This window comes from Cnephaeus nilssonii, assembly GCF_951640355.1.
Source record: "Cnephaeus nilssonii genome assembly, chromosome: 6".
NCBI classification, from domain to species: Eukaryota; Metazoa; Chordata; class Mammalia; order Chiroptera; family Vespertilionidae; genus Cnephaeus; species Cnephaeus nilssonii.
The window spans coordinates 5,361,374-5,388,856 of record NC_137077.1 but is presented as its reverse complement, the minus strand read 5'-3'; the positions used below and the strand labels follow the sequence as shown (position 1 = coordinate 5,388,856).

Below are 27,483 nucleotides of genomic sequence, written 5' to 3'. Positions count from 1 at the left end.
ATCTCTGTTTTACAGATAAGGACATGGAAATCCAGGGAGGGGAAGTGGCCAGTCCAAGGCCCATAAATGGGAAGGGTGGGTCAGTAAATCTCAGCATCTGTTTATTGAGCACCTACTCTGTGCTGAGCAAATAGTGTGGGGACTAGAGATACTGAGACCCAGTCTTTGTCCTAAAAGAGCCCAGCCTCCCAGGGGAGTTGAGTGCATGTGTCCCAGGAGCAACGATGGAGGCGTGTGCAGGGTACAGTCTGGCCACAGGGGGCCCAGGATCAGTCCTGCTTGATCCTGGGAAGGCTCCCTCAGGGAAGCCTCCTGGGGGGTGGGTGACCCTGGAACTGACCACAGTGGTTGGGGGGAAGGGGGTGTTTTGTGGCCATGGCACAGGTGGGGAAAGGTTTCCCAGGCAGAGGGAACAGCATGTGCAAAGGCCTGAGGAAATAGCAGTGACCCCTCCCCTTCTCCTCTTTTGCCCACCATCACCTGTGGACAGACAAGGGGATGTGGCCCTGCCCCCCTACTACCAGCCGGAGGAGGACGACGAGATGCCCTTCATCTGCTCCCTCTCGGGGGACAACGGCATCATGGGGTGCCACGAGATCCCTCCGCTCAGGGAGCAGGGCCGCGAGTGCTGCCTGTCCAAGGACGATGTCTACGACTTCGGGGCGGGGCGCCAGGACCTCAACGCCAGCGGGCTCTGTGTCAACTGGAACCGCTACTACAACGTGTGCCGCACGGGCAGCGCCAACCCCCACAAGGGGGCCATCAACTTTGACAACATCGGCTATGCCTGGATCGTCATCTTCCAGGTGAGACACCAGCCCCGATGCTGGGGCCTGGGGGCTGGGGATGGGTGGGGTGGGTGGACTGAGCGGCTTCACCTGGCAGCCAGGGCTCTGTGCTAGGCATTAGCCACTCGTTTCATTGAAATCTGCCTGGCTTGCTGGCACAATAGGCACGGTCATGCCCACATTATAGACAGCAACTGAGGTTCAAAGAAAGGGCGGTGGGACCTTGGGTATATTGCTTGATGTCTCTGTGCCTCAGTTTTCACATCTCTAAAATGGGTAACAGCTCCCCACCTTGAGTGGCTGAGAAAAATGGGCCGGGTGATGTGAGCAGAGTGGTCAGCCCCATGTGCGGGGAGTGCTCAGTAAGGTCACCTCCCTGCCGTCCTCAGAAGGAAGAAGGGGCAGGAGCAGGAGTGGTGGCGTGAAGCCCCTGAGGAGGAGGCGGGCCTTACTGAGGTGAGGGGCTGCTCTGCTTACTTTGCTCAGGGGAGCGGCAGGACCCCAGAATTCAGAGCTTCCGGGTGTGATGTGACCACAGCCCAGCGCTGCATCCTGGGACCCTCCAGCTGGAGAGGGCGGGCGGGCTGCCCAGGGGCACCTGCTTCCAGGGTGTGGTAGACTGGAAAGGGGGTGGGCTCTGGAGCGACAGGGATCGGACCCAGTCTCTGTTCTACTCCTTGGCTGTGTGATCTTGAGCAAGTGCCCTAACCTCTCTGAACCTCAGTTTCTCACCTGTATAATGAGGATGACGATGGCGGCCCTGGATGAGAGGTAATGTGTGTCAAGCATCCTGGCACACAGTGGGGACTCTGTCCGGGGCGCTGCCTCTGCTGCCTGCCCTTCCTGAGAATCAGCCTGGCTCAGGCTCGCTCTCCCCTCTGCTCTGTCCTGGCTGCAGGTGATCACTCTGGAAGGCTGGGTGGAGATCATGTACTACGTGATGGATGCCCACTCCTTCTACAACTTCATCTATTTTATCCTGCTTATCATAGTAAGTGTCAGAGAGCCGGGGCGCTCCGGGCAAGCTCAAGGACCCACAGACCAGGGGCCAGGCTGGGGGTCTTTGGGAGTCCCCGGGGGGCTCCTCCGAGCCAGGAAGACTGGGTGGGAGAGAACGGGGGAGGGGGAGCCATTTTTTAAATGCAGCTCAGCAGCGGGTGATTGAAGGGAGCTGTCAGGGGCGGCACTGGAAGCATCCATCACCTCCGATTGTCTTCATTTCTCACTCTGGCACCGAGTCCACCCCCTGCTCCCGCTCCTGTTCTCTGCCTCGTCGTCCCTGGGAACACATGCTTTCCATTGACCTGAGCCGGTGCAGCCCAGGGTGGAAGCTCTCCGGCTCCAGCTTATCCCTCTTGTCCCGGGCTGCTTCCCAGGCAGGCTCTGGTGAGGGGACCGAGCCTGCCGTGACCTGGCGGAGCTCCCCGAGACTCTGGGAGGGTCCCCCCGTCGCAGGCAGCCCTGCCTTGTGGGGGGACCTGGAGACGGAGGAGGCACTCCATCGCCTCACCCCTCTTCCAGGCCAGCCCCACCTGCCTCCCCCCATAGTCTCCCCAGAGAAGCGCATCCACCGTGTCGTGTCTGACTGCAGCTGCAGCCACCGTCCCCACACCGTCCCCAAATGTCAAGGTGATTCAGTCCCGGGGGAGTGGCCGCCGGCTCCCTCTGCTGTGAGCTGGCTCCTCTGACCTCCTGGGGTGGGAGAGGGCACACTGACCCTCTGGGGCAGCACCCCGTCCTGGGCTGCTGGGACCTTGACCTGGGGGTTCAGGACAAGCTGACAGGTGACCCGAGACACACCTGCTGTTGGCTGTGCTCCGTGCCTACCTGGGGAGGGTGGGGCCTTGGACCACAGGAGGCCCCCAGGGGAAAAGGAGGCAGGAGCAGGCGCTGTTCAGAGCCGTTCATCCCCCGGTTGGCTCAGTCTCTCCCCAGCACATTCAGGGAGGCCGGCACTGCACGCGGCCCTGGGCAGAGAGCTGGGGCTGAGCCGGGGGTCAGACAGGCCCTGCCGGGAGGAGCTCCTGGTCCCATGGGGAAGATGGGCACAGCAGACAGCATCTAAGGAGCCATGATGGTGGGGCACCCGAGAAGGCTTCAGGCCGGCTCTGAGGAGGGTGGGGGAGTGGGAGGCCTCCTGGAGGCGGTGACACCAGCATTGAGCCTTAAAGGCTCAGGAAACGGGGGTGGGGGTGGGGTGGGGGGGTGTGACGGCCAGAGGGCAGCTTTCTGGGCAGGGGCGTTCACAGAGGCCCTGAGGCAGGCAGACCCTCCTGCGGGGGGCGGGGGGCAGTGACCCACTGGGATTGCCAGAGAAGCCTCGGATTCCAGGGGGGGCTGAGGGACGCTCTGGCTGCTCCTCCTGATGGAGTTAGGGGCCGATTCTGGGGTCGGTAACTACTGAGTGACCCAGAGCAGGCCCCCTCACTCCTGAGCTCACAGTGAAGTGGGGAGCAGTGCCAGCCCAGGGAGAGCCTGAGGGACTTGTGGTCACTTACCCCCTCAACCCTGGCCATGCAGTGCCGCCTGCTTGCTCCGCAGAGGAGCCGGCACCCCGGAGAGGCGAGGTGCCCTCCGTGCCCGTGAGGAGTCCTCAGACCCAGATCCCCAGGGCTCCCTCTGATTACAGAAGTTCTAAGCTGGTCTTGCTGAGCCTCCCATTTTACAGATGGGGAAATGGAGGTCCAGGGGCAGCAACTGCAGGGGCAGGCTGGGTAGAAGGCTGGCAGGTATGAGCTCCCAGAGGGCAGGATCTGAACTCCTCACACAGGCTGGTACAGAGCAGGACCCCAGGAAATGTGAACGCGTGGGGAATGTTCTTACCTGGGAATTTCCCAGAGTCCTCTCGGCCTGGAAGCTCTCACCTCACGGCCCCAGAACCCCAGCTCCCCAGCCATGCTGTAGGGGAGAGGCGGGAAGGGTGAATCAGTGACGGGTTCAGCCTGCAGGAACTCCTGGTGGGCGGCCTGGAGGAGGATGAAAAGCCACCACCCACCCCCTCACTGGAAGGGCCTGAGCCCACGCAAAGGCTTAGTAAATGCCAGGGAGGGGCCCACCCTCTGGAAACCAGAGCAGGGGGGGCCCCTGGAGCTGGGATTTAAGGATTCCTAGCACCAACTGGGCAGCTCCCCCCGGCACCCCTCCAAGCCCAGAGAAAGCCACACCAGCGAAACCTCAGGGATGCTGCTCTGCTCTTGTCCAGGTGCCCAGCTGGGGCCAAAGGCAAGGTCAGAGAGGGCAGGGCTGGTGTGGGCCTCAGTGCTGAGTCCCGGGTGGGAGGGCAGCGAGGCCAGAGCTGGGGTCCAAGGGGAGCGGGTTTGGAGCAGGTCCCAATGGAGCCCGGGGAGCTGCCTGGGCCACGGCCGCCTGCGGCCCGGACGCCCTCTTGGAGCAAGGCCTCAGCGCTCTTTTCTGTCCCTGCCTGTGCTGTGCCTCTCCGTCTCTCCGGGCCCTCCACCCTTCCTCTGCCTCCCCGCTCCGCTGCCCGTCACCGCGTCTGCGTCTCCCGTGCCCTCTGTCCCCATCCTCATCCTCTCTGAGCCTCTCTCTCTCTCTCTCTCTCTCTCTCTCTCTCTCTCTCTCTCTCTCTGTCTTTCTCTTTCTTGGTGTCTCTCCTTGTTCTTGCTCTCTGTGCACCTGCTGTCCCTGGTTGTCTGCCTCCCACTCTGTCCTTTCCCGGTTCTGCCCCGTATCTGCCCCTCCTCCTGTCTCCCTGTCTGCTCTTGCCCTGCCTCCTCACTCGCCTCCATCTCTGGGTCCCTGTCTGTCTCCATCTCTGACGCCCTCTCGCCCACCCTCACTTCTGCCTCTCCCCGCCCTCTGTCCCCTCTGTCCCTGTCCTCTCCTCCCGTTGGTCACAGGTGGGCTCCTTCTTCATGATCAACCTGTGCCTCGTTGTCATAGCGACCCAGTTCTCGGAGACCAAGCAGCGGGAGCACCGGCTGATGCTGGAGCAGCGGCAGCGCTACCTGTCCTCCAGCACGGTGGCCAGCTACGCCGAGCCGGGCGACTGCTACGAGGAGATCTTCCAGTACGTCTGCCACATCCTGCGCAAGGCCAGGCGCCGTGCCCTGGGCTTCTACCAGGCCCTGCGGAGCCGGCGCCAGGCCCTGGGCCCGGGGGGCCCCGCCCCCGCCAAGCCCGCGCCCCACGCCAAGGAGCCCAGGCACTTCAGTAAGTGGCCCTGCCTCCCTGGCCTCCGTGCCCCACGTGGGCCTCAGTGTCGCCCTGAAAAGTGAGGGTGAGACCATGTGCACTGGGTCTCACGTTCCGGGCATCTGAGATTCTTAGGAGGCGGGCGGAGAATTCATGCTCGGAGCCACCGGCCTGGCCACCACATGTCCAGGTGTGGTCTTGGGGGCTCCAGGTGGCCGAGGGCGGGCCCAGCACTCGGATGAGGAGGAGCTGGGTTCTGGGCGAGGCTGGCACCAGCATTCTTGGGTGACATGGGGCAGGGTGTTTACTTCCAGGGGATTCCTGCTGCTGCCCACCCCCCTCTCCAGGGAACCTGCGCAGAGGGAGGTCCCAGGGGACTCCTGGAGAGAGGTGCTCTTGCCCTGGGCCTCTGTGCCCGCCCCTCCCCTGGGACACAGTGTCAGGGAGCCCAGCCCAGAGTCCATGTGGGCAGGGGAGATGGGGGGAGGAGGAGGGCTTTGCCCTGTCCGCCAGCTGAGGGGGGACTGACCCCTGGGCTTCTGACACCTGGCCCGGCTCCCGGGGAGACCCTTGTCCAGGGCGTTGGGAGATATTTGAGGCAAGTGTGGAAGTGAAAGTCGGCATTACATGTTTTTCTTTCCCTTACACAAGCAAAACATGTTTATTTTAGGAAAATATAGACAAACACGAAGAAGAAACCCAACCACCCAGAGAGCCTCTCCGGCTCCTCTTAGAAATGCTTTACAGATCACACGACCCAGGTCCCAGCCCCTCCCTGGGCAGCTCCGACCCTCACCCGTGGCCCAGCGGCCTGTCCTGCCTCCTTCCCCGGAGCCAGCCTGACTCTTGGCTTGTGTGGAGGGAGGGCCTGGGGCCCGAGGGCTTGCCCCCTGCCCAGGGCTCCTGTCTCCTTCCCTCCCATGTGCGGACAGGAAGCCGAGGAACGCCGAGGCCACCTGGCTTCCTCCGAGGGCACCCACCGCCGGCCCCTGCTGCCTCTTTGAGAAGCCCTTCGGCCATTTCCCAAACCCCAAGCCAGCAGCCAGGGTGGCAGGAGGGCCTGGGGTCTGGGGAGGGTCTGCTCAGCGCACAGCCACAGGCCAGGCAGTGATGCCGCAGGACAGTTAACACGTACGTGTGCCCCAGGCACTGTTCTAGGCACATCATGCAAACTAGCCGATCGAGAACCCGCAGCCCCACGTGGTGGGTGCTCCCGGCTTATGCTTTTGCACAGGGACCAGCAAAGCCCAGAAGGCGAAACCATTTCCTCAGGAACGCTCCAGGCAGACCCCGTGGGCACAGAAGCCTGGAGCTCACTCGCAGCTATGTCCCGGGGTAGGGGGGTATGGGGGGGGCTGGTGAGCTCAGTGCTGCCTCCTCTGATAGTCTTGAGTGTGGCCTCAGGCACCCACCCTGCCCTCTGTTTGCTTTTCAGAGCTGTGCCCGGGACACAGCCCCCTGGACCCGACGCCCCCCATGCTGATGCAGCCCATCTCTGCCATGCTGGCCTCCGACCCCACCGGCTGCCCCCGCTGCCAGCACAAAGGGGGCCACCGTGCCTCGGGCCTGGGCAGTACCGACTCGGGCCAGGAGGGCTCGGGCTTGGGGGGCTCCGGCGAGGGAGAGGACGAGGCCGATGGGGACGGGGCCCGGAGCAGCGAGGACGGGGCCTCTTCGGGGCTGGGGAAGGAGGACGAGGAGGAGCAGGCGGATGGGGCCGCCCGGCTCTGCGGGGACGTGTGGCGGGAGATGCGCGCCAAGCTGCGAGGCATCGTGGACAGCAAGTACTTCAACCGGGGCATCATGATGGCCATCCTGGTCAACACCGTCAGCATGGGCATCGAGCACCACGAGCAGGCCAGTGGGGCGGGTGCCAGGGCCGGGCTGGGCGCTGCGGGGGTGGGGGGCGGGCCACCCAGGACAGCCCCATGCAGCTGGGTGTGTCGAACACCCACGTATGTCTGTCTCCCTCCTGACCGGGGCTGGATCCAGTTCAGCCATGTGGCCTGGGTGCCCAGCCCAGAGCCAAGCACAGAGGCAGGAGCTCAGGGTGTGAGTGGGTGAATGAGTGCCCGATTGCAGCAGTTTTGGGGCTCATCTGCTTGGGGGGAGAAAGGGAGATCGGGTCCTCTCCTCTTCAGCAGCTCAGCAGGGACGTCAAGGCACACACTCACAGCACACCCCCTGTTTTTTTTGTTTTTTTTTTTAACATTTTTTTATTGATTTCAGAGTGGAAGGAAGAGGGGGAGAGAGATAGAAACATCAATGATGAGAGGGAATCATTGATCGGCTGCCTCCTGCACACCCCCTATTGGGGGTCGAACCCACAACCTAGGCATGTGCCCTTGACTGGACTCAAACCTGGGACCCTTCAGTCTGCAGACTGACGCTCTATCCACTGAGCCAAACCAGCTAGGGCCACGCCCCCTATTAGTCCCTGCAAATCTGACTCCCATTCATGGCTTCTCCATGTGAGCCCTCCTGTCATCCTCCCGGGGCAGCTGGGGTGAGGTTTCTGAGGCTGGGCTCTCCCCTGCCCACACCTTCTGCAGCTCCCCTCGCCCTTGGCACAAAGCACAGACCTGTCCCCTGACAGTCACCGCTCCTCGTGCTCTGCCCACAACATACGCGCAGCTGACGGCGTCCTCCTGTGTCTGGTGCCCCACCACCCAGCCCCCCAGCCCCCGGCACTGAGGGTGGCCTGTGCTTGCCCTGTGGGGGCTCTCACCCGTCTCCCTCCTTGGCCACAGGGTGTGTCCCAGGCCATCGGGTACAGCTGGGGTTCAGAGGTGAGAGGAGTTCAGAGGAGGGGTCCCCAAGCGGGGACAGCGCCTGGAAGGGAGATGGCTCCCACGAGGTGGCAGGGACACGGGGGGCTTGAGGAAACTGTGTAGGGACACAGGATGGAGGGGTGGGGGGGGTAGCCCAGATGCCCCCGGTCCATAGTGCCAGCGGATGACCACTCCAGCCCGGGCTCCATTTGGAAAAGCATCTATTTCTGGCTCCCAGTGACCCCCAGCCCATAGGTGACCCCCGCCCTGGGAGGGCATTTGACAGCTGGGCCCAGGGAGGAATGTCACTGGGCCCAGGTCCCCTGCCAGTCCCGCAGGGTTAGAACTTGGATGCCACCGTGGCTTCCCTGCTGCCCTCCTTCTGCGGAGGCCCCGCCCGCCCGCTGCACCCTGCGGTGGGCCACACTCCCATTTCCCTCTTCATTAGTTTGCCAAGCGCAGGCCCCGTTCCATTTACTTAAATGCGGCCCCCGGGGCTGCCGTGACACTCGGTGCAGAGCTGCTGGGCTGCCAGCCGATCTGGCTTCATTAGAGAGGTCTCGGGAGGCCGGAGAAGGCTCTGCAGGGGAAAGCTGGGGAGAAGGCAGTCGGACCCCTGGCCTGGGGTCCAGCCTTGTGGCCTTGGCCTGGCTCAGGCCTGCGGGGGGCCAGCATGTCTGGGGGAGGCCCCACAGGGAACAGGAGCCCTGGGTGCTGGTGCTAGTGGGGCGGCACCCAGGGGGCCTGTCACCCAGCCTGGGCACTGTCCCACCAGTGGCTTGCTGGAACCGACTTGCAAGAGCAATTTTCTCACGCAGGAATTTTGCAAGGCCATCGTTAGAAACAGCTGGTAGCTTGAAATGGGCCACGGAGGAAGTGTTTACACCGTGGAAGTTGGCGTATGCTACAGTCAGGGTTGTTCTTCAGGGGCCTCCTTGCCAGTATAATATGGTCCCTGTCTTCTCAGGGGTCCCCTCCAGGGCAACACAGCAGCTGGGGCCGCTCTGTGCTCTGGGTTCAATCTCTCCCTCTACCTGTCGGGCTCCAGCCTCAGGCCGGCCCAGGGTCCCTGCCCGAACTTCCGCCTCGGCCATATCCTGCCTGAGCAAGCTTTCTGGCCTCGGATATGGTGGAGCCTCTTCTTCCTGGCACGGAAGGCACCCCATGGGCCCCCATCAGGCCGGGAGAAGCTGTCCTCACTGGCAAGTCACCTGCCCCCCCATAGGGTGTGCCTCGGTTTCTCCCCTTTCCCTCATGGGGATCAGCTCCCATTAACTGAGCACCTACTACGTGGCAGGCCCGGAGCCTGCGTGGTGCAGAGTCCTCACAACCTCCTCACAGAGTGGCTGGGAGGGTGAATTGCGTTAGGAAGCCCGGCACATAGTAGGTGCTCGCGAGCTAGGAATCGTTTCTGAATCTTTTCTCGGAGCCTCACACCACCACTTTTGGGGCGAGTTTACCATCGGCTGTCTGGAACCTCAAAAATGAATGAAAGGAAAAGTGAGGGGGAGGGAACATTCTTAAAATGCTCTTTTTAAAGCAGCTCCGAGTGGCAGCCATTGTTCGGCAGAGCTCCGCGCGGGGTATTTTTGCTCCCTCTTCCCCGGCTCCCAGACATCGCTCAGTGGGAAGCGGTCCGCCCTGTGTTTATTTTGAGCCGCCCTGTCTGAGTGGCGCCTGCAGAGAGAGGTGGCCCAGGGCCTGAGGGAGGCAGGGCGGGAGGGAAGGGGAGAAGGCAGGTGAGCACAGCCCCTCTCCTGCAGGGGTCTGACCTTGAGGGGAGGCATCCTTGGGGTGCCGCCACACTGCGGCTGCCCACTCTGCTGGCAGGGACCTTGGTGTGGCCGCCACGGAGGCAGGTGGTGAGGGGGCGCAGAGCCTGGGCACTCCTTCCCTGCCCCATCTGTGAAGTGGGGGGCTGCCGCCGCTCTGGTCACAGCACTCAAATGAGAGGTGCGATCACAGGTACCCGTGGCCTTCAGGTGGCCACTGCTGCCCAGGTCACCAGGGAGCATCCCAGGTTCCTTGTGGCCACGGATGCTGCTCCGCTCAGGGACCGGCCTGGGAGAGGGTCAGGTGACAGGGAGTGTCAGCCAGGCAGGGGGCTCTTGTGACCCACGAGGCGGTCAGATGGTGCCGAAGTCTACCCTTCCCTCCCCGCTACCATCCTGGGAGGAGGGTGGGCCCAGACTCTCCATAACGGAGGCTGGGTGACAAGCATGTGGGTGGGGTCAGCGTGGGCACCAGAGCCTCCATCGTCACCTGCTGTCAGGATTGGTCACATCTCTTCCCCGGGTGACCCTCACGGCAGCCCTGGGCGGTAGGCAGAGTGGGCGTCTTATCCCCACTGGGCCGATGGGGAAACTGAGGCTCAGAGAGGGGGGATGGCTTGCCCAGGTGACGGTGAGCAACTGTTAGAGCTGGTGCTGGGGTTCTGAGCTTGCATTGGAGGTTCCACTAAGGAGACAGGAGGAGGGATGGGGAGACACCCACTTCTCCCTCCCCCGGCAGTCACCTGTCTAGGCCAGGGACCCCTCCTGAGCTGGGCTAGACTGTCCTGGGGTTGGAGGATGGTCAGCAAGCTGGACAACAGGAAACAGAGGGTGGGGCTGAGTGGGCAGCAGGGCAGGCGTACAGGGAGCCTCCCGGGCAGGGGTGACCCAGCTTGGGGGTGTCCACTGGCCCCAGCTCCCGGGGGACTGCATGCGAGGCCTCCAGCTCAGCGGGTGGGTCAAAGCAGGTTTTATTCTCCCTTCAGCAGCCCCCACGTCACTGCCGACCCAGGTCTGGGGTGACCCTGGGAAGATGAGGATGGGGTGGCTTAGTGCCCAACAGTCCAGCTCTGTGGTGGCTTGGGGGAGGGCGGCACCAACAGGGCCGCAGTCAGGGAAGGCTTCTCAGTCAGTGATACTGGAGATGGAGCCTGAAGGGTGACTAGGGTCTATCAGCGAGGCCGAAGAGGCGCAGGAGCAGGGACCAGGGGCAGGGGCTCCACCAGAGAACCCAGAGTCCTCGGGAGGATGCGCACACGGGGCGGCAGACAGCCCAGGAGGTGGGGAGCTGCCCGCCCTGGAGGGTTTTGAGACGCTTTACACTTAGGGCGGTGGGGAACCGTGGAAGGCTTGTAAGCAGGGCAGTGACATGTCTGTGCTGAGCTGGACCCTCAAGTCAGGAAAGTGGGGCAGGTGAAGGGGTGTGGGCCCAGGGAGGGTGTGGGCCCAGGGGGGAGACCTGGGTTTGAGATCCGATTCCACTACTGGCTGGCCGTGGCCCTGAGCCGTCACCTCTCCTCTCTGAGCCTCAGGTTTCCTGTCTGTAAAATGGGGGCACCATAGGGTAACGCTTGAGGCTTAGATGAGATAATTCATGGAAAGTGCTTAGCACCGCCTGGCGTGTGGGAGGCGCTAATACCAGCTGCCATTACTGTCATGGGGATGGCCTGGGCCCCAGGGCTCCTGGGGGCAGTTTAGGCTCCTGCCCAGCCGGTCCTTTATCTGCCTCTGCGGCCGGGATGAGCTGGCCCCGCCCCTGCCCCCTCTCCTGCTTCCGGACTCCCCTCCAGCTTGCAGTCCCTCCGCACCTGCCCTCTCCCCTCCTGCCTCTGGCTTAACCTGGTTCTTCCTCCCCTTGGCACCTCTTCCTCCACTGGGCGGGTCTTTGCCATCTCGGCCGCTTCTCCACGGCCTGTCTGTCTGTCCTGCCTGCTCTCTCGCTGACTCCCACTGTATCAGGATCCTGGTCCATTATGTTGTGATCTGTGTTTTTCTGTGTGTCTCTCCACACCCTGCCTTTGCCTCTCACTCCCCATGCCTCTGTTTGTCTGTCTGTCCATCTCTCTCTGCCCGTCTCTCTCACACACCCCAACTGGTCTCACTCACTGTGTCTACGTTCGTCTGTTGGTCTGTCTGTCTCTCCCACTCACTGTCTCTCCCAGAGAAAGGCTTGCAGGAGTGATGGATGGTGCGTTAGGGACAGATTAACAGGTGTGCACTTGACTGGAGAAACAGCTGTTGCCAGGGAGTCGGGGAGCGAGGGGGTGACCTTTCGGGGAGCGGCGGCTCTGCCATCAATTGCGGGCGGAGCGCGCGTGGGGCTCAGAGCGGGGTGATGTGCAATTATGGGCTGTCAGCGTCCACATTTTTCATCTCCGAATGTCGAGTGTCGTTTGGCCCGCGGGGAAATTGGTGGCTCCGAGCAGCATCTGGGCCCCGACTTAGCCCTGATGCCGGGCCCCCGCCCTCCCCACCGAGGGCCCCGCGCAGGGTCCCACTCCCCTCCCGGGACCATTTTGTGAGTCACACGTAATTACAGACGGGAGTGGGGCTTTCTCCTTTCATCGGGGCCGGAACGGAGCTGGCGGTTTTATTATATTTCCCCGGCACCAGGCGGGAAGCAGATTGTTGGTTTCTCTTTTTTCCCTTTTTTTAACCCAAATGAAATTAAAGTCAGGCCTCTTAGGTGTCTAGTTGCCAGGTAGAGGGGCTGGGCTGGGGCGGGCGGTGCTGGTGGCTGGCAGCCCCGCACCCCCCGGCCCTGACCCTGGCTGGTCCTTTGGCCTGGATGCCTTCTCTTGTCCCTGCCACCCGCTCCTCTCAGCTCTGAGGCCTCAGCTGAGTGTCCCTTCCTCCAGGAAGCGGCTCCTGATTCCAGGATCACCGTTCCCCAAACCACCCTCATTGCTCCTGGGTTCGCCCCTGCTGGCTGGTTTGTTAGTTAACTTGCGTGTCGGGGCTTTGCCACAAGAACCCGCACTTCCCAGGGCAGGAAGAGTGTCCCGACTCACTCCACTGGCCACCGGGGCGGCACAGGCCAGCACCTGGGCAGCTCTCGGACCTGTGGAATGTGTGCGTGCGCGAGTGCAGGAGGGATGCGTGGAGGAGGGGATGGGTGAGTCAGGTGGGGTCTGTGTGTAACAGGAGAGCAGTTTGGAGTCCCACTTGGTGCAGTGCCTGGCTCGGCCACATCCTTGCTGGGTGATGCCGAGCAAGTCCCATCACTTCCCGAGCCTCCGAGCCTCCGTCTCCTCACCTGTGACATGGGGCCGCCTCCTGTGTGGCCTCCAGGTTGCCTGAGGCATCGGTGGTTGTGCTGGGTGTGCAGCTCAGCATGGGCGTGCTCAGGCCTATCAAACGGTCCTTCCCTTGTCTGTGATTCAGGCGGGAGCAGCCAGGCTCTGTGGTGAGCAGACACTGGCCTTCTCTCAACCTGCTTCCTCGTCTGCAAAACGAGCTGCCTTCCGTTTTCCGCTCTGCATTGTGTGGCCTCAGACCAGCTTCTGAGCCCGTTTCTTCCTCTGTACAGTGGGCATCGTAGTGCCTCTCTCCATGTGCGGCTAGAGCACCATTTCCAAATCTGTGGGAGGTCAGCCCCGAGGGTCCCACCCGCTCCGTGGGCCTCTCGGGATCCGGGCAGCAGAACTGCCAAGTCTTCAAGGCCATGGCGTAAAGGGGAGATGGAGCACCAGCGAGGACACTGTCTTTCCAAGCCACGAGCTCGGGTGGCAGAGCCAGGCCTTGCCCGCTCCTGGAGGGGTGGGGTGGGGGGAGTCTGAGAGCCAGTGGGCTTCCATAGGGGACCCACGGCTGCCTTCTGCCTGACGGGGTTCCTGTCCCTGCCCAACGCCCACAGCCCGAGGAGCTGACCAACGTCCTGGAGATCTGCAACGTGGTCTTCACCAGCATGTTCGCCCTGGAGATGCTCCTGAAGCTGGCCGCCTTCGGGCTCTTCGATTACCTGCGCAACCCCTACAACATCTTCGACAGCATCATCGTCATCATCAGGTGCCCGCCCCTCCTCCCCAGGCTGTGGGCCCGGGGGCACAGGAGGGAAGAGGGGTTGGCCCAGCCTGTGAATGAAGCCAATTACACTGCAAGACGGTTACCAGAAATATTTAAAAATGTGTGATTTAGCCATATACGTGCTACCGGATTAACGCATTGAGTGGTGAGATCTAGCAGCGGCTCTGGGACTCCCATCATCCCAGAGAAGGGAGGAGCATAAACTCTACTCGAAAATATCCGCACCCACCGTCATGGGATGTAACAACAGCTTTTCCCATTAACCGCGAGGCCACGGGAGCTGCTAATTCTCTGTATTTTGTTGTTTCCATTCATACTCAAAAGAAAGTTAAATCTCAAAAACAGCTCAGCGACCTTGGTGGACCCCTGAATTCTGTCCCTAGACATCTTGGGGGAGGGTCCATGGAATCCAGGTTAACAGCCCTCAACTTAGGGTGCCTGGAGCAGCAATGACCTTGACATACTGTTGGTTGGACGAATGAATGAATGAATGAATGAATGGAACTCTCCATCTCTTCCTTTGCCCTGCTCTCCTCCTGCCTCCCCGCCCCTGCGTGACGCCTCCCTGTGCAGCATCTGGGAGATCGTGGGGCAGGCGGACGGCGGGCTGTCGGTGCTGCGGACCTTCCGGCTGCTGCGGGTGCTGAAGTTGGTGCGCTTCATGCCGGCGCTGCGGCGCCAGCTCGTGGTGCTCATGAAGACCATGGACAACGTGGCCACCTTCTGCATGCTGCTCATGCTCTTCATCTTCATCTTCAGGTGAGCCTGCCACCCTGGGGCCCTCACCTGCCCTGGCTAAGGTAGGCGTGTGGCTGGTTGAGCTCTCGGGCCACACCCTGGACCTGGGTGTGAATCCTGCCACCATCCCTTAATCCCTGGTGGCTCTGGGCGTGCACTTCCCCTCTGAGTCTCAGTGTTCACTTCTGTAAAATGGGACCCACGTGGCTCCCACCCATCTTACTGGGCTGGTTAGGGAATGACACAGGTGGATGGGCAAGAGCTGGGTGTGTGTGAGTCCCTGAGCCACCTCCCTCCCCCCCCAGCATTCTCGGGATGCACATCTTTGGCTGCAAATTCAGCCTCCGCACGGACACGGGAGACACCATCCCCGACAGGAAGAACTTCGACTCCCTGCTGTGGGCCATCGTCACGGTGTTCCAGGTGAGCACGTGTCCATATGTGACAGGGGGCGCGGTTTCACCCAGGATCGCTTCTTGTTGGTGCCGCCAGCCTCGGGGAATCCAGAGAAGAGGGGGGCCTGACAGGGAGGTCCCTCCACTCTGGCTTCGTGGGCCGGTTTGGGGGGTGTGGCCCGGCAGGCTTAGGACAGGCTCTGGGAGCTGGGCTGCCCGCCCAGTGCCCATCCCTGCCCCCTCCGCTCCCACCCTGAGACTTTGGGCACGTTAAGCGTCTTCCCTCAGACTGTTCCTCCCTGGAACGTGGACATGGTTGAATGAGTGTGTATACACAGCTCAGGGGCGGAGGAGCAGGGAGGAGGGGGGTGGGCTTGTGCTGGGGGGGCAGGTGGGTCGCCTGAGCGGGATGGAGGAGGGGGTTGTGGGAGCAGCTGGGAGGGAGCCCTGCTCAGTGGGGAGTGAATGTCAGGGCAGGAGTGTGCGATACAGGCTTGCGGGTGTGGGCAAGCTGGGAGCACAGGTGAGCAGTGTGTGTGTGTGTGTGTGTGTGTGTGTGTGTGTGGCGGGGGGCGGGGGGCGGGGTCTGAGGCTCTGCCAGGTGGGCACGCCCCAGCTAGAGCGGTGATACTCGAGGTCCCTGGGTGTGCCCGAGCCCCTGTGAGAGGAGGTTGCAGGGGTGCATGGGCTGCCGTGTGCCTGTAGCTACCCCACCCAGCGGGCTCCCCCTGCCCTTGGGCTGGGCTGGGGCTGAGGATGTTCTTGTACTGAGCTGCGTGCTCCTCCCCCCGCCAGATCCTCACCCAGGAGGACTGGAACGTCGTCCTCTACAACGGCATGGCCTCCACCTCCCCCTGGGCCTCCCTCTACTTTGTTGCCCTCATGACCTTCGGCAACTACGTGCTCTTCAACCTGCTGGTGGCCATCCTGGTGGAGGGCTTCCAGGCGGAGGTGACTGTGACCCTGGTGGAGGAAGCACCTCCCTGGGGCCTGCAGGAGACTGGGTGAGGGGAGGGGGTCTGGACGGGGGAGGGCTGCAATTCAAACATCTAGCAGGCGAGTCTCCAGAAGAGGGGGGGTCATCAGTGAGGTAGTGAGCCTCCCATCACAGGAAGCATGCAAATGGAGGCAGCATCGAGGGTCCCTGTGTCTCCCCCGGGGTGTAAGAATAGGCCTCTCCATCTCTGAGATTCTAAAGTCTCCAGGACCAGGGTTCTGGATCCTGCCTCCTCCATCCTCGGAGGCTTTGGGGAAGTTGCAGTCAGGCAGACGTGGGTTTGTGGGCTAGGCCCTCATTAGCTTCTCACTTCCCTTTCCTGAGCCTCAATTTCCGCATTTGTAAAACGGGGGTGGGGGGGGGCCATTAAAAGGTTCACGAGGGAGGGAAGGGTTGAGCTGACATGCGTTCCAGTGTGAGGGTCGGTCTCCCAGGGTGACGCCAATCGCTCCTACTCGGACGAGGACCAGAGTCTATCCAACACGGAGGAGTTTGACAAGCTGCAGGAGGGCCTGGACAGCATCGGAGGTAAACAGGCCTCTCCTGTCACCTGGGGGGCCAGGACCCCTCCCCAGAGATCCAGGTGGGCCAGGGGCACAGCCCAGGTTTCCCCTCAAACCCAGGCTCTGTGACTGCTAATTTCTGTGGTTTGTTGTTTACATTCATAATGGAAAGAAATGCTAAATCTCAAAAAGTCGGTGGCCAGCCCTAGCCGGTTTGGCTCAGTGGATAGAGTGTTGGCCTGTGAACTGAAGGGTCCTGGGTTCGATTCCGGATAAGGGCACATGCCCGGGTTGCGGACTCGATCCCCAGTAGGGGGCATGCAGGAGGCAGCCAATCAATGATTCTCTCTCATCATTGATGTTTTTCTCTCTCTCTCTCTCCTCCCTTCCTCTCTGAAATCAATAAAAATATATATATTTTTAAAGTCAGTGGCCTGTTGAGAAGAGCTTTGGGCCTCAGGATGCCTGGGTTTTGGTCCTGTTTGGCACCCTGGGCAGCTTGGAGCAAACCGCCCCAGCCCACGCCATGTCCTTGGTAGCCGGGCTGGATGGCCTCTGCCTTGCTTTCCACAGCGGGCGTGGCAGGGAGGGCTCATGCTGGGTGAAGCTCAATGGCTGCCCTGAACACAGAAGGCAAGGGTTTCACTTACCCAAAATAAAGCTGAGAAAATTAAAATAAAAACAAACAAACAAAAATAAGCTGAGAGCCCTGTAGGCGGGGCAGAGGGGAGGCACATGTGGTGGGTCCAACCTGGAAGACTTCCTGGTGGAGGAGGTCTCCCCAGAAAAACTCTCCATTTCAGTTTATCGTCCATGTCTGTTTCTGTGTCTCATGGCTTTCTGTCTGCCCTTTCCTCTGTGTCCATCTCACCCCTCCAGATCCCAAGCTTTACCCGATTCCTCTGACTCCCAATGGGCACCTGGACCTCAGTCTTCCTCTGTGTGGACATCTGGGCCCCGCTGGGCCTGCGGCACCTGCCCGCCTGTCGCTGCAGCCGGACCCTATGCTGGTGGCCCTGGGCTCCCGCAAGAGCAGTGTCATGTCACTGGGGAGGGTGAGCTACGACCAGCGCTCCCTGGTGAGTCCTGTGGGGGTCTCTGATGGCTGCTCCCTGCGGGTGTGCTGAGGGACCCTGGGGAGAAGCACCTTCAAACTGGTACCCAGGCCTAGGGCACCGAGTGTTCAGCCAGACCAGGCAGGGATTATCTCTCTTGCATTTCTGAGTTCCCAGTGCCAGAGTGGGACCAAATAGCAAGGAATGAATGAATGAATGAATGAATGAATGAATGGGGTGGGGCCAGTGAGTCTGGTGTGGAGAATGGGATTTTATCTTGGCGCCAATGTGTAGGGTAAAGAGCTGAGCTTGGGGGGGGGCAGGCAGATCCCACCAGGAAGGTGCAGCCCTCTCTGAGCCTCAGTTTCCTTGCCTGTAAAGAGGAAAATGGCCCTAACCTGCTGTGCCTTCCTCAAAGGAAATGAGGTGGCAGGAGGAGATGAAGGCACACTGTGGACACGCCCGCACGGCCATGGGTGCGGGGGAGTGCGAGGCTGGGTGGGGAGAGGGCTTCTGGAGTCCAGCTGGTTCTGTCAGGTGCCCCAGGCCAGTGGCCCTTTTAGGGCCTCAGTCACAACGTGGGGCTGACCAGCGCCCCGGCTTCTCCCAGTCCAGCTCCAGGAGCTCCTACTATGGGCCGTGGGGCCGCAGCGGGGCCTGGGCCAGCCGCCGCTCCAGCTGGAACAGCCTCAAGCACAAGCCGCCGTCTGCGGAGCACGAGTCCCTGCTGTCCGGGGAGCGCAGCGGGGCCCGGGCCTGCGAGGGCGCCCGGGACGAAGGGCCGCCACGGGCCGTGCCCCTGCACACCCCGCACGTCTACCATGCGCATCACGGGCCCCACTCGACCCACCGCCACCACCTCCACCACCACCACCACCACCACCGCCGGACACTGTCCCTGGACACCCGAGACTCGGTGGACCTGGCCGAGCTGGGACCCCCTGTGGGCACCCATCCCCGGGCGGCATGGAGGGCAGCCGGCCTGGGCCCCGGGCACGAGGACTGCAATGGCAGGATGCCCCACATCGCCAAGGAGGTCTTCACGCAGATGGGTGACCGCCGGGACCACGGGGAGGATGAAGAGGAGGTCGACTACGTGAGTTGGCGGGGCTGAGGGGTCAGGGCCAGGAGAAGGTCCACAGGACAGAAAGAGGAGGGGCTGAGGGGCGGGGTCAGGGCTTCAGGCGGGTGAGCGGGAGGTGCCCACAGCTGAGTTGGGCCCACCCCTGGGAGAGGGTGTGGGTTCTGATCTTGCTGGGAGAGTTCAGAGGTCACCCGGAGACCCCAGTTTGCTGGATGGCTGGAGAGGGCCGAGATGGGCAGCTCTGGGCAGCGCTGACCAGTCCACACCCCTCCTCTCCTTGCCAGACTCTCTGTTTCCGGGTGCGCAAGATGATTGACGTGTACAAACCTGACTGGTGCGAGATCCGCGAGGACTGGTCTGTCTACCTCTTCTCCCCTGAGAACAGGTGGGCCGGGCCAGGCTTGGGGGAGGGTGGACTAGGGGGTGAAAGGTCTGGGAGGGAGAGATTCCTACAGAGCAGGTGGGGCCATGGAGGGTGGTGCCCTGTTCCTCAGAGGGCCCTCTGCCCCTGTGTAGAGGGGCCCGGGGCAGGCGGAGTGTTTGGATGGGGACTTTCGTCCAGGCCAGCCCTGTGCTGGCACCAGGGTGGGCTTCCTGCAGGAGGAGGCCTGTGTGGCACTTGTAGATGGAGCAGGGTTGTGGAGAGGTGGAGGCTGGACCAGGTGGAGGGAGCAGACCGAGGGAAGGTCTGGGCAGAAGCTTGGGGTATCAGGCAAGGTGTGTCCGCATGGAGGAGGGCAGGGCGAGGGATTCGGGCGAGTGTTTGGAAAGCCTCTCGTGCCAGGGCAAGGAGGGTGCCCTTCACCCTGAGGCTGAGGGAGTTGCCCTGGGTGTGTGGTCGGGAGGCGGCTGCAGGTGGGCGCCCTGAGCAGATGTAAATGGCCACTTGTTGTGTGGCCGGAGAAAAGAAGCGTCAGCTTCCCCATCCCTAGGCCTCAGCCCTTTGCCGTCCTCCCGCTGGGGTGAGGGGCAAACCGACACTCACGGCCCCCGCCCGCTCTGCTCAGGTTCCGGGTCCTGTGCCAGACCATCATCGCCCACAAGCTCTTTGACTACGTCGTCCTGGCCTTCATCTTTCTCAACTGCATCACCATCGCCCTGGAGCGGCCCCAGATTGAGGCCGGCAGCACCGTGAGTGGCCGGGGCCTTGGGGCAGGGCCGGGGCCAGGCCGAGGGGCGGGCCATGGGGCTGCTATGGGGCAGGGTGCAGGGCCGGGGGGCTAGGAGCGTCAGCAAGGTGGCTATCGATACTGCGGAGGAAGGTGTGGCAGGGAGCTTGTCTGGGAGGGGCATCTCCTTGGACTGTGAAGTGGCCTCCCCTGGATGCCCGCTGGCCAGAGGCAGAGGGGACCGGGCAGTCCTGGGAGCCCCAGGCCCATGGTATCTCCTGCTCTTTCAGGAACGCATATTCCTCACCGTGTCCAACTACATCTTCACAGCCATCTTCGTGGGCGAGATGACGCTCAAGGTAGCCCCCGTCTTCACCTGGGACCTCTCCCACCCCCGTGGCCCGCCCTCCCCCAGCTGTCACTCACCTGCTGGTCAGCAACATTCCATAGGGGCCCAGAGCACCACCCCGCTTGGTACCAGCGCTGGGCTAGTGTGACCCGAGTGGGGGGCGGGGAGGGGTCAGCCACATCCTGCTCTCCAGGACGTCACAACCGGCCAGAGAGGCGAATGCAGGGAAATGTCTACAGTGCAATGGGGGTACCTGCTGGAGGCGGGGGCCACTTCCCAGAGCTCACGGCTTGGAATTGGGTTTGCAGATGTGAGGGGAGAGCAGACCAGAGCAAACTGGGGCTGCTTTTAGTGGCCAGACCTTCCAGGTCCTGCCTACCACCCACCTTCTGGGGCGGGTGACCCCTGCCGCTCCACCCCACCTGCCTGACTCTCCCTCAGCCCGTCTCTCTGGCCGAGTCAGATGACCTGGCCCGTTGCCCCGCCCCAGGTGGTCTCGCTGGGCCTGTACTTCGGGGAGCAGGCGTACCTGCGCAGCAGCTGGAACGTGCTGGACGGCTTTCTGGTCTTCGTGTCCATCATCGACATCGTGGTTTCCCTGGCCTCGGCCGGTGGAGCCAAGATCTTGGGGGTCCTCCGGGTCCTGCGGCTCTTGCGCACCCTACGACCCTTGCGGTGAGGAGCCCTCCGTGTTTGGGGACGGGCCTGGGCTCTACGTGGACCACTCGCTCCTGCCCTCCCTGCCCACTAGTCCTCTGCTAGCATGTGCCCAGCACTAGCTGAGCAGGGCCAGGCACCAGGCTGAGTGTGTGTGTGTGTGTGTGTGTGTGTGTGTGTGTGTACACACTGTCACACTGGAAGACCGGGGATGAAGGTAGTCCTGCGCAGTGCCCTGCTGTGCCTACAGATCTGGATGGAGCCGGGGCCACCGCCCTGGTGACTCTGGGAGGACTGGGCTGCCTCCTGCCGGGCTGAGGCCTAACAGTGCCCTCGGTCCCTCCCTGCCTGCAGGGTCATCAGCCGGGCCCCGGGCCTGAAGCTGGTGGTAGAGACACTCATCTCCTCCCTTAAGCCCATCGGCAACATTGTCCTCATCTGCTGTGCCTTCTTCATCATCTTCGGCATCTTGGGGGTACAGGTGAGGGGTGCCCGGCGGGGCAGGCAGTGGGGTCGGCTCGAAGGTGGGAATAGAGGCTCCTCACGCCCACTCAGCTCCTCCGACCCTGGGGGCTCAGGGGGCCCTGGTGGAGCAGGCACGTCCCTGTCAGCAGCGAGTTTCCAGTCCAGGAGGGAGACAGACAGGGCCAAAATGGTTGCGTGCAAGGCAGGCTGGGTAAATTGGATCACAGGGGTCCAAGCTACACAGGAACAGGGGGCTGGGCTGGGGACAGTGGGGGAAGCACCCTGAAGGAGGTGCCCTTTGCACTGGGCCTTGAAGGAGAGGTGATTTGGACAGGTCGGGGGGTGGGGTGGGGTGTGATTCAGGGGAGGATGGGCACATGTGGAGGTGAGCCGGGAGCTCTGACTGGCGTAGAGATGAGCCGATGGTGGGCTGGGTCAGTGGGGAAGGACTTGGGATGGCAGTGAAGGAGCTGGGGCTTGGCGTCTCCGGGATTGGGGCCATGGGCGGCCTCTGACACAGGAGGGCCTTGAGCTGGCTTGGGTTTGGGTGTGGAGCCCCGCCCAGGAATAAGATGGGCCTCAGGGCGCGAGGGGGGTGGGTCATAAAGTGTGTGACGGGGATGGCCCGAGTGACCTGGGTCCTCTGGGGTCTGAGCGGCTACTGAGACCCTTCCTGTTTCTTGAGCGTCTGAGCCCCGAGGCCCGGCTCCTCACCTGGTCCTGCATTGGGGCTGTAGCTGGTGAGGGGCCCTGGGCACAGGCATTCTTTGGGGTTGCTGAGAGAGCCACAGTGGAGCCACCTGGGCAGGAGGAGCTGGGAGTGGACAATGGCCCTACCCCTTCCAGGCGGTTGACATGGAGGAGGCTTGTGTCCCTGGTGAGAGAGAGGGTCTCTCTCTCTCTCTCTCTCCCCTGGGGATATGCAGGCATCTTCTCCCGTGGGGTCCCTGCCCGGATCTCCAGCGCAGGAACCGGGGTCTGATCTCGGGTCTGTGCAAAGCCCAGGAATCAGACAATCCAGGGTGTGAACCTTGACTCTGCTACTTCCTAAACCTCAAGTGACTTTGAGGAAATTCCCTGCCGCCCCTGGGCCTCCGTTTCCTCATCTGTGAGATGGGATGAGAGCAGCGCCCCTTCCCGTGGGGGGACTTGGGGCGATGGTGTGGTTGAGTGCTTGGCCCGGGCTGTGCACAGAGGAGGTGTCTCCTGAGGAGCAGTCCCTCTTCTGATGGGCACCCACCCCCATCCCCACCCCCGGGAGCGTTGGCAGGTCGGTCGCTCACCCTGTGTCCCTCCCCGCAGCTCTTCAAGGGCAAGTTCTACCACTGTCTCGGTGTGGACACCCGCAACATCACCAACCGTTCCGACTGCATGGCCGCCAACTACCGCTGGGTCCATCACAAGTACAACTTCGACAACCTGGGCCAGGTGAGCTCCCGCGCCTACCCCCTCCTCACCTGTCACCCCAGGGCGGGGAGTGACGGTTCTCCAATGCCAACAGCCTGGGATTATAGACCAGCCTCCAGGATTACAGTGCCCTACCAGACTGACCCTGTGACTTCTCCCCTGTAAGCCTCAGTTTCCTCCTCTGTAAAATGGGTAGGAGTAGCACCACCTTACCAGGTGGCGTGAGGATTAGAGGTTCTGAGTGCAGTGTCCCGCACGTGCCTGGCGCTTCAGAGGTGCCTCAGCGGACACTGGTTCCTGGCTCCCACCCCCGCCCTTGGGACCCTGACAGGAGTTTGAAAGTCAGCCAGATGTGGGTGTGAATCCCGGCTCTGCCACTTACTGTAGGTGTGGCCTCTCTGAGCCTCAGTTTCCTTACCTGTAAAATGGGAATGTTCCAGCGCACCAGGCAGGCTGTGGGAGATTAAAGTGCACCCAGCCCCTGGCCCGGGGTGAGTGTCCTTGCCCATCTCCTCTGCTCTCTCCACTCACAGGCAGGCCCTGCCCACTTCCGGCCTCGCTGCTGTCTCCTCTCCCGGGGGCCTGCCAGGCCTGGCCTTCTGTGTAGTGCCCCAGATGAGAGCCTCCAGCTGGCTGCCTACAAAGACCCCCAAATGCTTCTATTTCTTGAAGGCCAACCCCGGTGCTGGGTATGACCAGACGGGGCGTGCCTTCCCCAGGTCACACAGGGAAGGGGCAGGATCCAGGTCTAAGTGGCCCAGGGCCCAGGCCCCGCCCCTCAGCTAGGATCCTCCAGTGGGTTCCCACTGGAGTCTCACCCCACATGACCAGAGATCCCACTCCCCATGTCCCCCGGGAGATGGGCCACGCGGCCACAGAGGGAGGGGCAGTGAGTGGCCAGGGAAGGGGGTTAGGAACTGGGGCACAGTCGCTCCCCCAGCTCCTCCAGATTCCCCGGAAGCAGTGCCTTTTCAAATTATTAACAACTCACTGTTGGAAAAACAGGTGTGTTAAAAAAGATGTTCCACTAAGCTGAGGGAAAGCCCGTGGGGGCTTTCATTGAGCTTGCTCCTGACCCCTGACCCCAGCGCCAGGCCCCGGCTGCAGCCCCCATGGGGCATCCAGCCCTTCCATTCTGAGCATGCTCAATGCCAGGCCGATGCCCTGGGCCCTGAGCATGGTGCTGTCAGCACGCAGAGCCCAAGGGGGTGGGAGGGTGGCCCAGAGCCTTGACGCCTTTCTAGGCTCTTTCCCAGCTGTGTGCCCTCAGCAAGCCCCAGTGTCTCTGTGCGTCCGTGTCCCCCCCATAAATGGACAGGGATAGCAGGCCTGTGACTCCGTCTCGGGCTCTCTGCACTTCGGGCCTCTGATCAAGGGCTTCAGGGATGTTTGCCCCGGCCTGTGAGCTTCATGTGCCTCCCCGGCCAGGAAGGCTTCCTCTGTGTCCCCCGCCCCGCCCGCCCCGTGCCGGAGCCCTTTCCGGGCAGCCCCTGGCATCACGCCCAGCTGGAAGGGAAGAGGACGGGCCTGCACCTGTACGGATAGGAAGGAGGGCCAGTGCCGTCAGGAGACCCATCCCAGAGCCTCATTTCCTGGCCCAGGCCCTGGGCTTCAATAGATGAACGGTGTGGTGGAAGCACCGGGTGGAGCAGGGGGGAGGCGGGGTGGGGGAGAGGAGTGTCCGGAGGTGTGTGACTGCCGGGCAGTCTCTGCTGGTCCGGGACCCTTTGTGAACCCGTCACCTCTGTCCCCTCCCCTCCCCATGTCTGCCAGGCCCTGATGTCCCTCTTTGTCCTGGCCTCCAAGGATGGCTGGGTGAACATCATGTACAACGGGCTGGATGCTGTCGCTGTGGACCAGCAGGTGGGCGTGGCTGGGCTGGGGCAGCGGGGCAGCAGGGAAGGGACGCGGCGGTTTTGGGGCCCAGTGATCTGAAACTGGTGTCAGCAAGACCCACAGCCCCAGTGTCTCCCACTGTCAGGGAGGCCCACCCCTCACCAGCCTGGCCTGAATCCTCCACCAGCAGGGCCACCCCATGGGGAGTGAAAGTCATTGTTCCATTTGCTTCAACAAAGCCCCTTGCTCTGTAGGGGCAGCCCTTCAAGGTGGTTCTGGCCTGGAGGGGTGCAGGGCCTTGTGGGTGGAGAGAGGCTGAGCCAGCTGACGAGGACAGTAGGTGCAGGCCTGAGGCAAGAGAGTGACACATTCAGGGAGTCGTGAGAAGAGGTTCTGGAATAGAAAGTGAGAGGAGAATGGCAGGAGGTGTGGAGGAGGCAAGCAGGACTGGGTGGTCCCGGCATGGCAAGGGCTGGCGTTCAGCTGAGGGCAGTGGGAGCCAGAGAAGGTGTTAGAGCAAGGGAGTGACAGCATCGGGTTTGCCTGTGGGAGCTTCTTGTGGGCTGCTGGGTGGGGATGGATTTGAGAATGAAGGGGGTGGAAGGGATCAGGGAGGAGGTTGGGCCTGATCAGAAGTCTGAGCTCTTGCTCTTGAGATTCCCCCGAGAGTAGGGGTCCCTTCAGGGGCAGAGGAGGGAATGAGAGCACTTGGGGGCATCTTCCTGTACTTCTTCGTCTGTCCACCACCCCAACCACGCACACGCACGCGCACACACACACACACACACACACACATCACACACACACACACACACACACACACACACACACACACACATGCATACACACGGACTCTACAAGGGATATGTTTTCCCCCTGCTGGCTGCGTTATTTCTGGAAGGATGAATAAGTGGGTGGATGGATGGTTGGATGGATGGATAGGTGGATGGATGATGGGTAGACAAATGAATAAGTGGGTAGATGGCTAGCTGGATGGATGAATAAATGAAGGGTGGGTGGATGGATGGATGGATGAATGGATGGGTGGATGGATAGGTGGATGAATAGATGAATAAGTGGATGGGTGGATGGGTGGATGGATGGATAAATAGATGGGTAGATGGATGGGTGGGTGGATGGATGTATGGGTGGATGGATAGATGAATAAGTGGATGGATGGGTGAATGAATAGATGGGTGGATGAATGGATGGGTGGGTGGATGGGTGGGTGGGTGGATGGGTAGATGAATAGATGGATGGGTGGGTGGATGGGTGGATAGATGGATGGGTGGATGGATGGGTGGATGAATAAGTGGATGGATGGGTGGATGAATAGATGAGTGGATGGTGGGTGGATGAATGGATGGGTGGGTGGATGATGGGTGGATGGATGGATGGGTGGGTGGATGATGGGTGGATGGATGGATGGGTGGGTGGACAGATTAATAAGTGGGTGGATGGTGGGTGGGTGAAAGGAAGGAGACGGGTGGACGTGTGTCCAGGAGGCAGCAGCTGGAGCAGGGAAGGGGCGGGGCTGTCTTTGCTGAGCACCTTACTTGTGCCAGGCCAGGGTGGGCACTTCCTCTGCCTCCTCCTCCAAACCGCACGGCCCCCTAGGAGGCCGGCTCTGTTAGTATCTAAACTGCACTGAGGCTCAGCATGGTCGGGCGCCCCCTCCCCCACAGCAGGCCCTGGGGTGCCCGGTCAGCCTGCCTCAGCCCCTCTGGCTCCCTGCAGCCCGTGCCCAACCACAACCCCTGGATGCTGCTCTACTTCATCTCCTTCCTGCTCATCGTCAGCTTCTTCGTGCTCAACATGTTCGTGGGCGTCGTGGTGGAGAACTTCCACAAGTGCCGGCAGCACCAGGAGGCCGAGGAGGCGCGGCGGCGCGAGGAGAAGCGGCTGCGGCGCCTGGAAAAGAAGCGCCGGAGTGAGTGGGTGACTCCTAAGGGTGGGGACTCCCCAGCCCCGGGCCTCCTCTGCCCTCGCCGCTGATCCTCCCGGGGGCGGGGCCGAGGCCTGAGTCCGACACCAGCCTCTGGCCTTCGGAGCTGGAAGGGACAGAGGGTCCGGCCCTGTGCCCTGGCCCTGCCCCTTGCCCAGCGTCTGCCTGTCCAGGTGACCTGAGCCCTATCCGTGTCCACCTGGAGTCACATGGTGACACCAGTGCCAACCAGGTGTCTCCGTCCAGGCAGAGGGCAAAGGCAGAGCCTGACCCTGAGCTGGGGGCCCCCTGTTCTCCCCTAGCAGACCAGAGTCCCTGCCATGGGCACTTTTGGGGTGGATGGAGAGAGTCGGTGTCCTGCTCTCTTTGCCACTTACCCCCACATCTGACCCGTTTCCCCTGTGGCCCCGTGGCTGGGTGGAGGGACCTAAGTCTGACTCCCAGGGCCTGGGTGGACTGACACCTCTCCCCCTTGCTTCCTCTCTCCCCTCGGCCTCTCCCTCCACATGTTCTGTGCCCGCCTTGGCCACCCTCTGTGGCCTGTGCCACACCCCTGTGCCACCCCTGGCAGAGGCCCAGCGGCTGCCCTACTATGCCACCTACTGTCCCACCCGGCTGCTCATCCACTCCATGTGCACCAGCCACTACCTGGACATCTTCATCACCTTCGTCATCTGCCTCAATGTGGTCACCATGTCCCTGGAACACTACAACCAGCCAATGGTGAGCCCCAGTCCTGCCCCCCGGGGCCGAGGTTTCATGGGGAGAGGCCCTCAGCAGGACCCTGCCCCTGGGACAGGGTGGGGCAGCATCTGAGTTGCCCATGCTGGGCCCTATGCCCAGGAAGCTCTCGTCCTGGTAGGACAGGTGACAGAGAGAAGGGCCAGAGGGAAAGGTCTCCGATTCCTGGTGGGTGGGAAGGTGACATTGGGCCCCACCTTGAATACAGGTAACAGTAGCCAGGGTGTGTTTGATATGACTTTCTGCAAGGCATGCTACCAATTTTAACTCTCTCATCCTCATAGCAACCTTAAGGTGGAGGAGGGGACTTTCTCCAGATTTTGTAGACAAACAAACTGAGTCTCAGAGAGAGAAAACATGTTGCCCCAATTAGTCAGCCAGAAAGCAGTGGAGCCAGGACTTTGATTTGTATTCAAGGACTGCCAGGTGGCCCCCACTGCTGCCTGGGCATATGGAGCCTGGGGAGGGAGGGCATTTCAGGTAGCAGGACTGTTGGGGGCAAACACAGAGGTGGGAGAGGGTGACCAGCTCCTAGCTAGTTGCAGGCAGTGTACATGAGGGGCGTGTGAGGGGCTTGTAGGGACAAGTGCATCCCAAAAGCTTCTTATCAGAGATGGGGGAAGAAGAGGGGAGCAGAGCCTCCAGGTGAGGAGTGAGTATCTTATTTTAAATGATAGGAGAGGAATGTTA

The 27,483-nt window shown here is 61.9% G+C and overlaps 1 protein-coding gene across 1 annotated transcript in view; it reads left to right on the top strand.

Annotated features, from left to right (window-relative positions):
- The window catches only part of CACNA1I (calcium voltage-gated channel subunit alpha1 I), a gene marked incomplete at both ends in the record, with an annotated part of 85,108 nt that overhangs the window by 44,299 nt on the left and 13,326 nt on the right, over positions 1-27,483 (top strand). The window contains 20 exons of the mRNA XM_079775494.1: positions 491-806; positions 1,687-1,779; positions 4,649-4,961; positions 6,379-6,800; positions 13,343-13,494; positions 14,086-14,271; positions 14,556-14,673; positions 15,441-15,596; positions 16,077-16,170; positions 17,025-17,224; positions 17,811-18,296; positions 18,569-18,669; positions 19,292-19,415; positions 19,684-19,752; positions 20,233-20,417; positions 20,754-20,880; positions 22,167-22,292; positions 24,045-24,134; positions 25,845-26,037; positions 26,624-26,775. Of these exons, the coding sequence (XP_079631620.1) occupies positions 491-806; positions 1,687-1,779; positions 4,649-4,961; positions 6,379-6,800; positions 13,343-13,494; positions 14,086-14,271; positions 14,556-14,673; positions 15,441-15,596; positions 16,077-16,170; positions 17,025-17,224; positions 17,811-18,296; positions 18,569-18,669; positions 19,292-19,415; positions 19,684-19,752; positions 20,233-20,417; positions 20,754-20,880; positions 22,167-22,292; positions 24,045-24,134; positions 25,845-26,037; positions 26,624-26,775 (3,703 nt within the window). The remainder of the gene's footprint in view (positions 1-490; positions 807-1,686; positions 1,780-4,648; positions 4,962-6,378; positions 6,801-13,342; positions 13,495-14,085; positions 14,272-14,555; positions 14,674-15,440; positions 15,597-16,076; positions 16,171-17,024; positions 17,225-17,810; positions 18,297-18,568; positions 18,670-19,291; positions 19,416-19,683; positions 19,753-20,232; positions 20,418-20,753; positions 20,881-22,166; positions 22,293-24,044; positions 24,135-25,844; positions 26,038-26,623; positions 26,776-27,483) is intronic.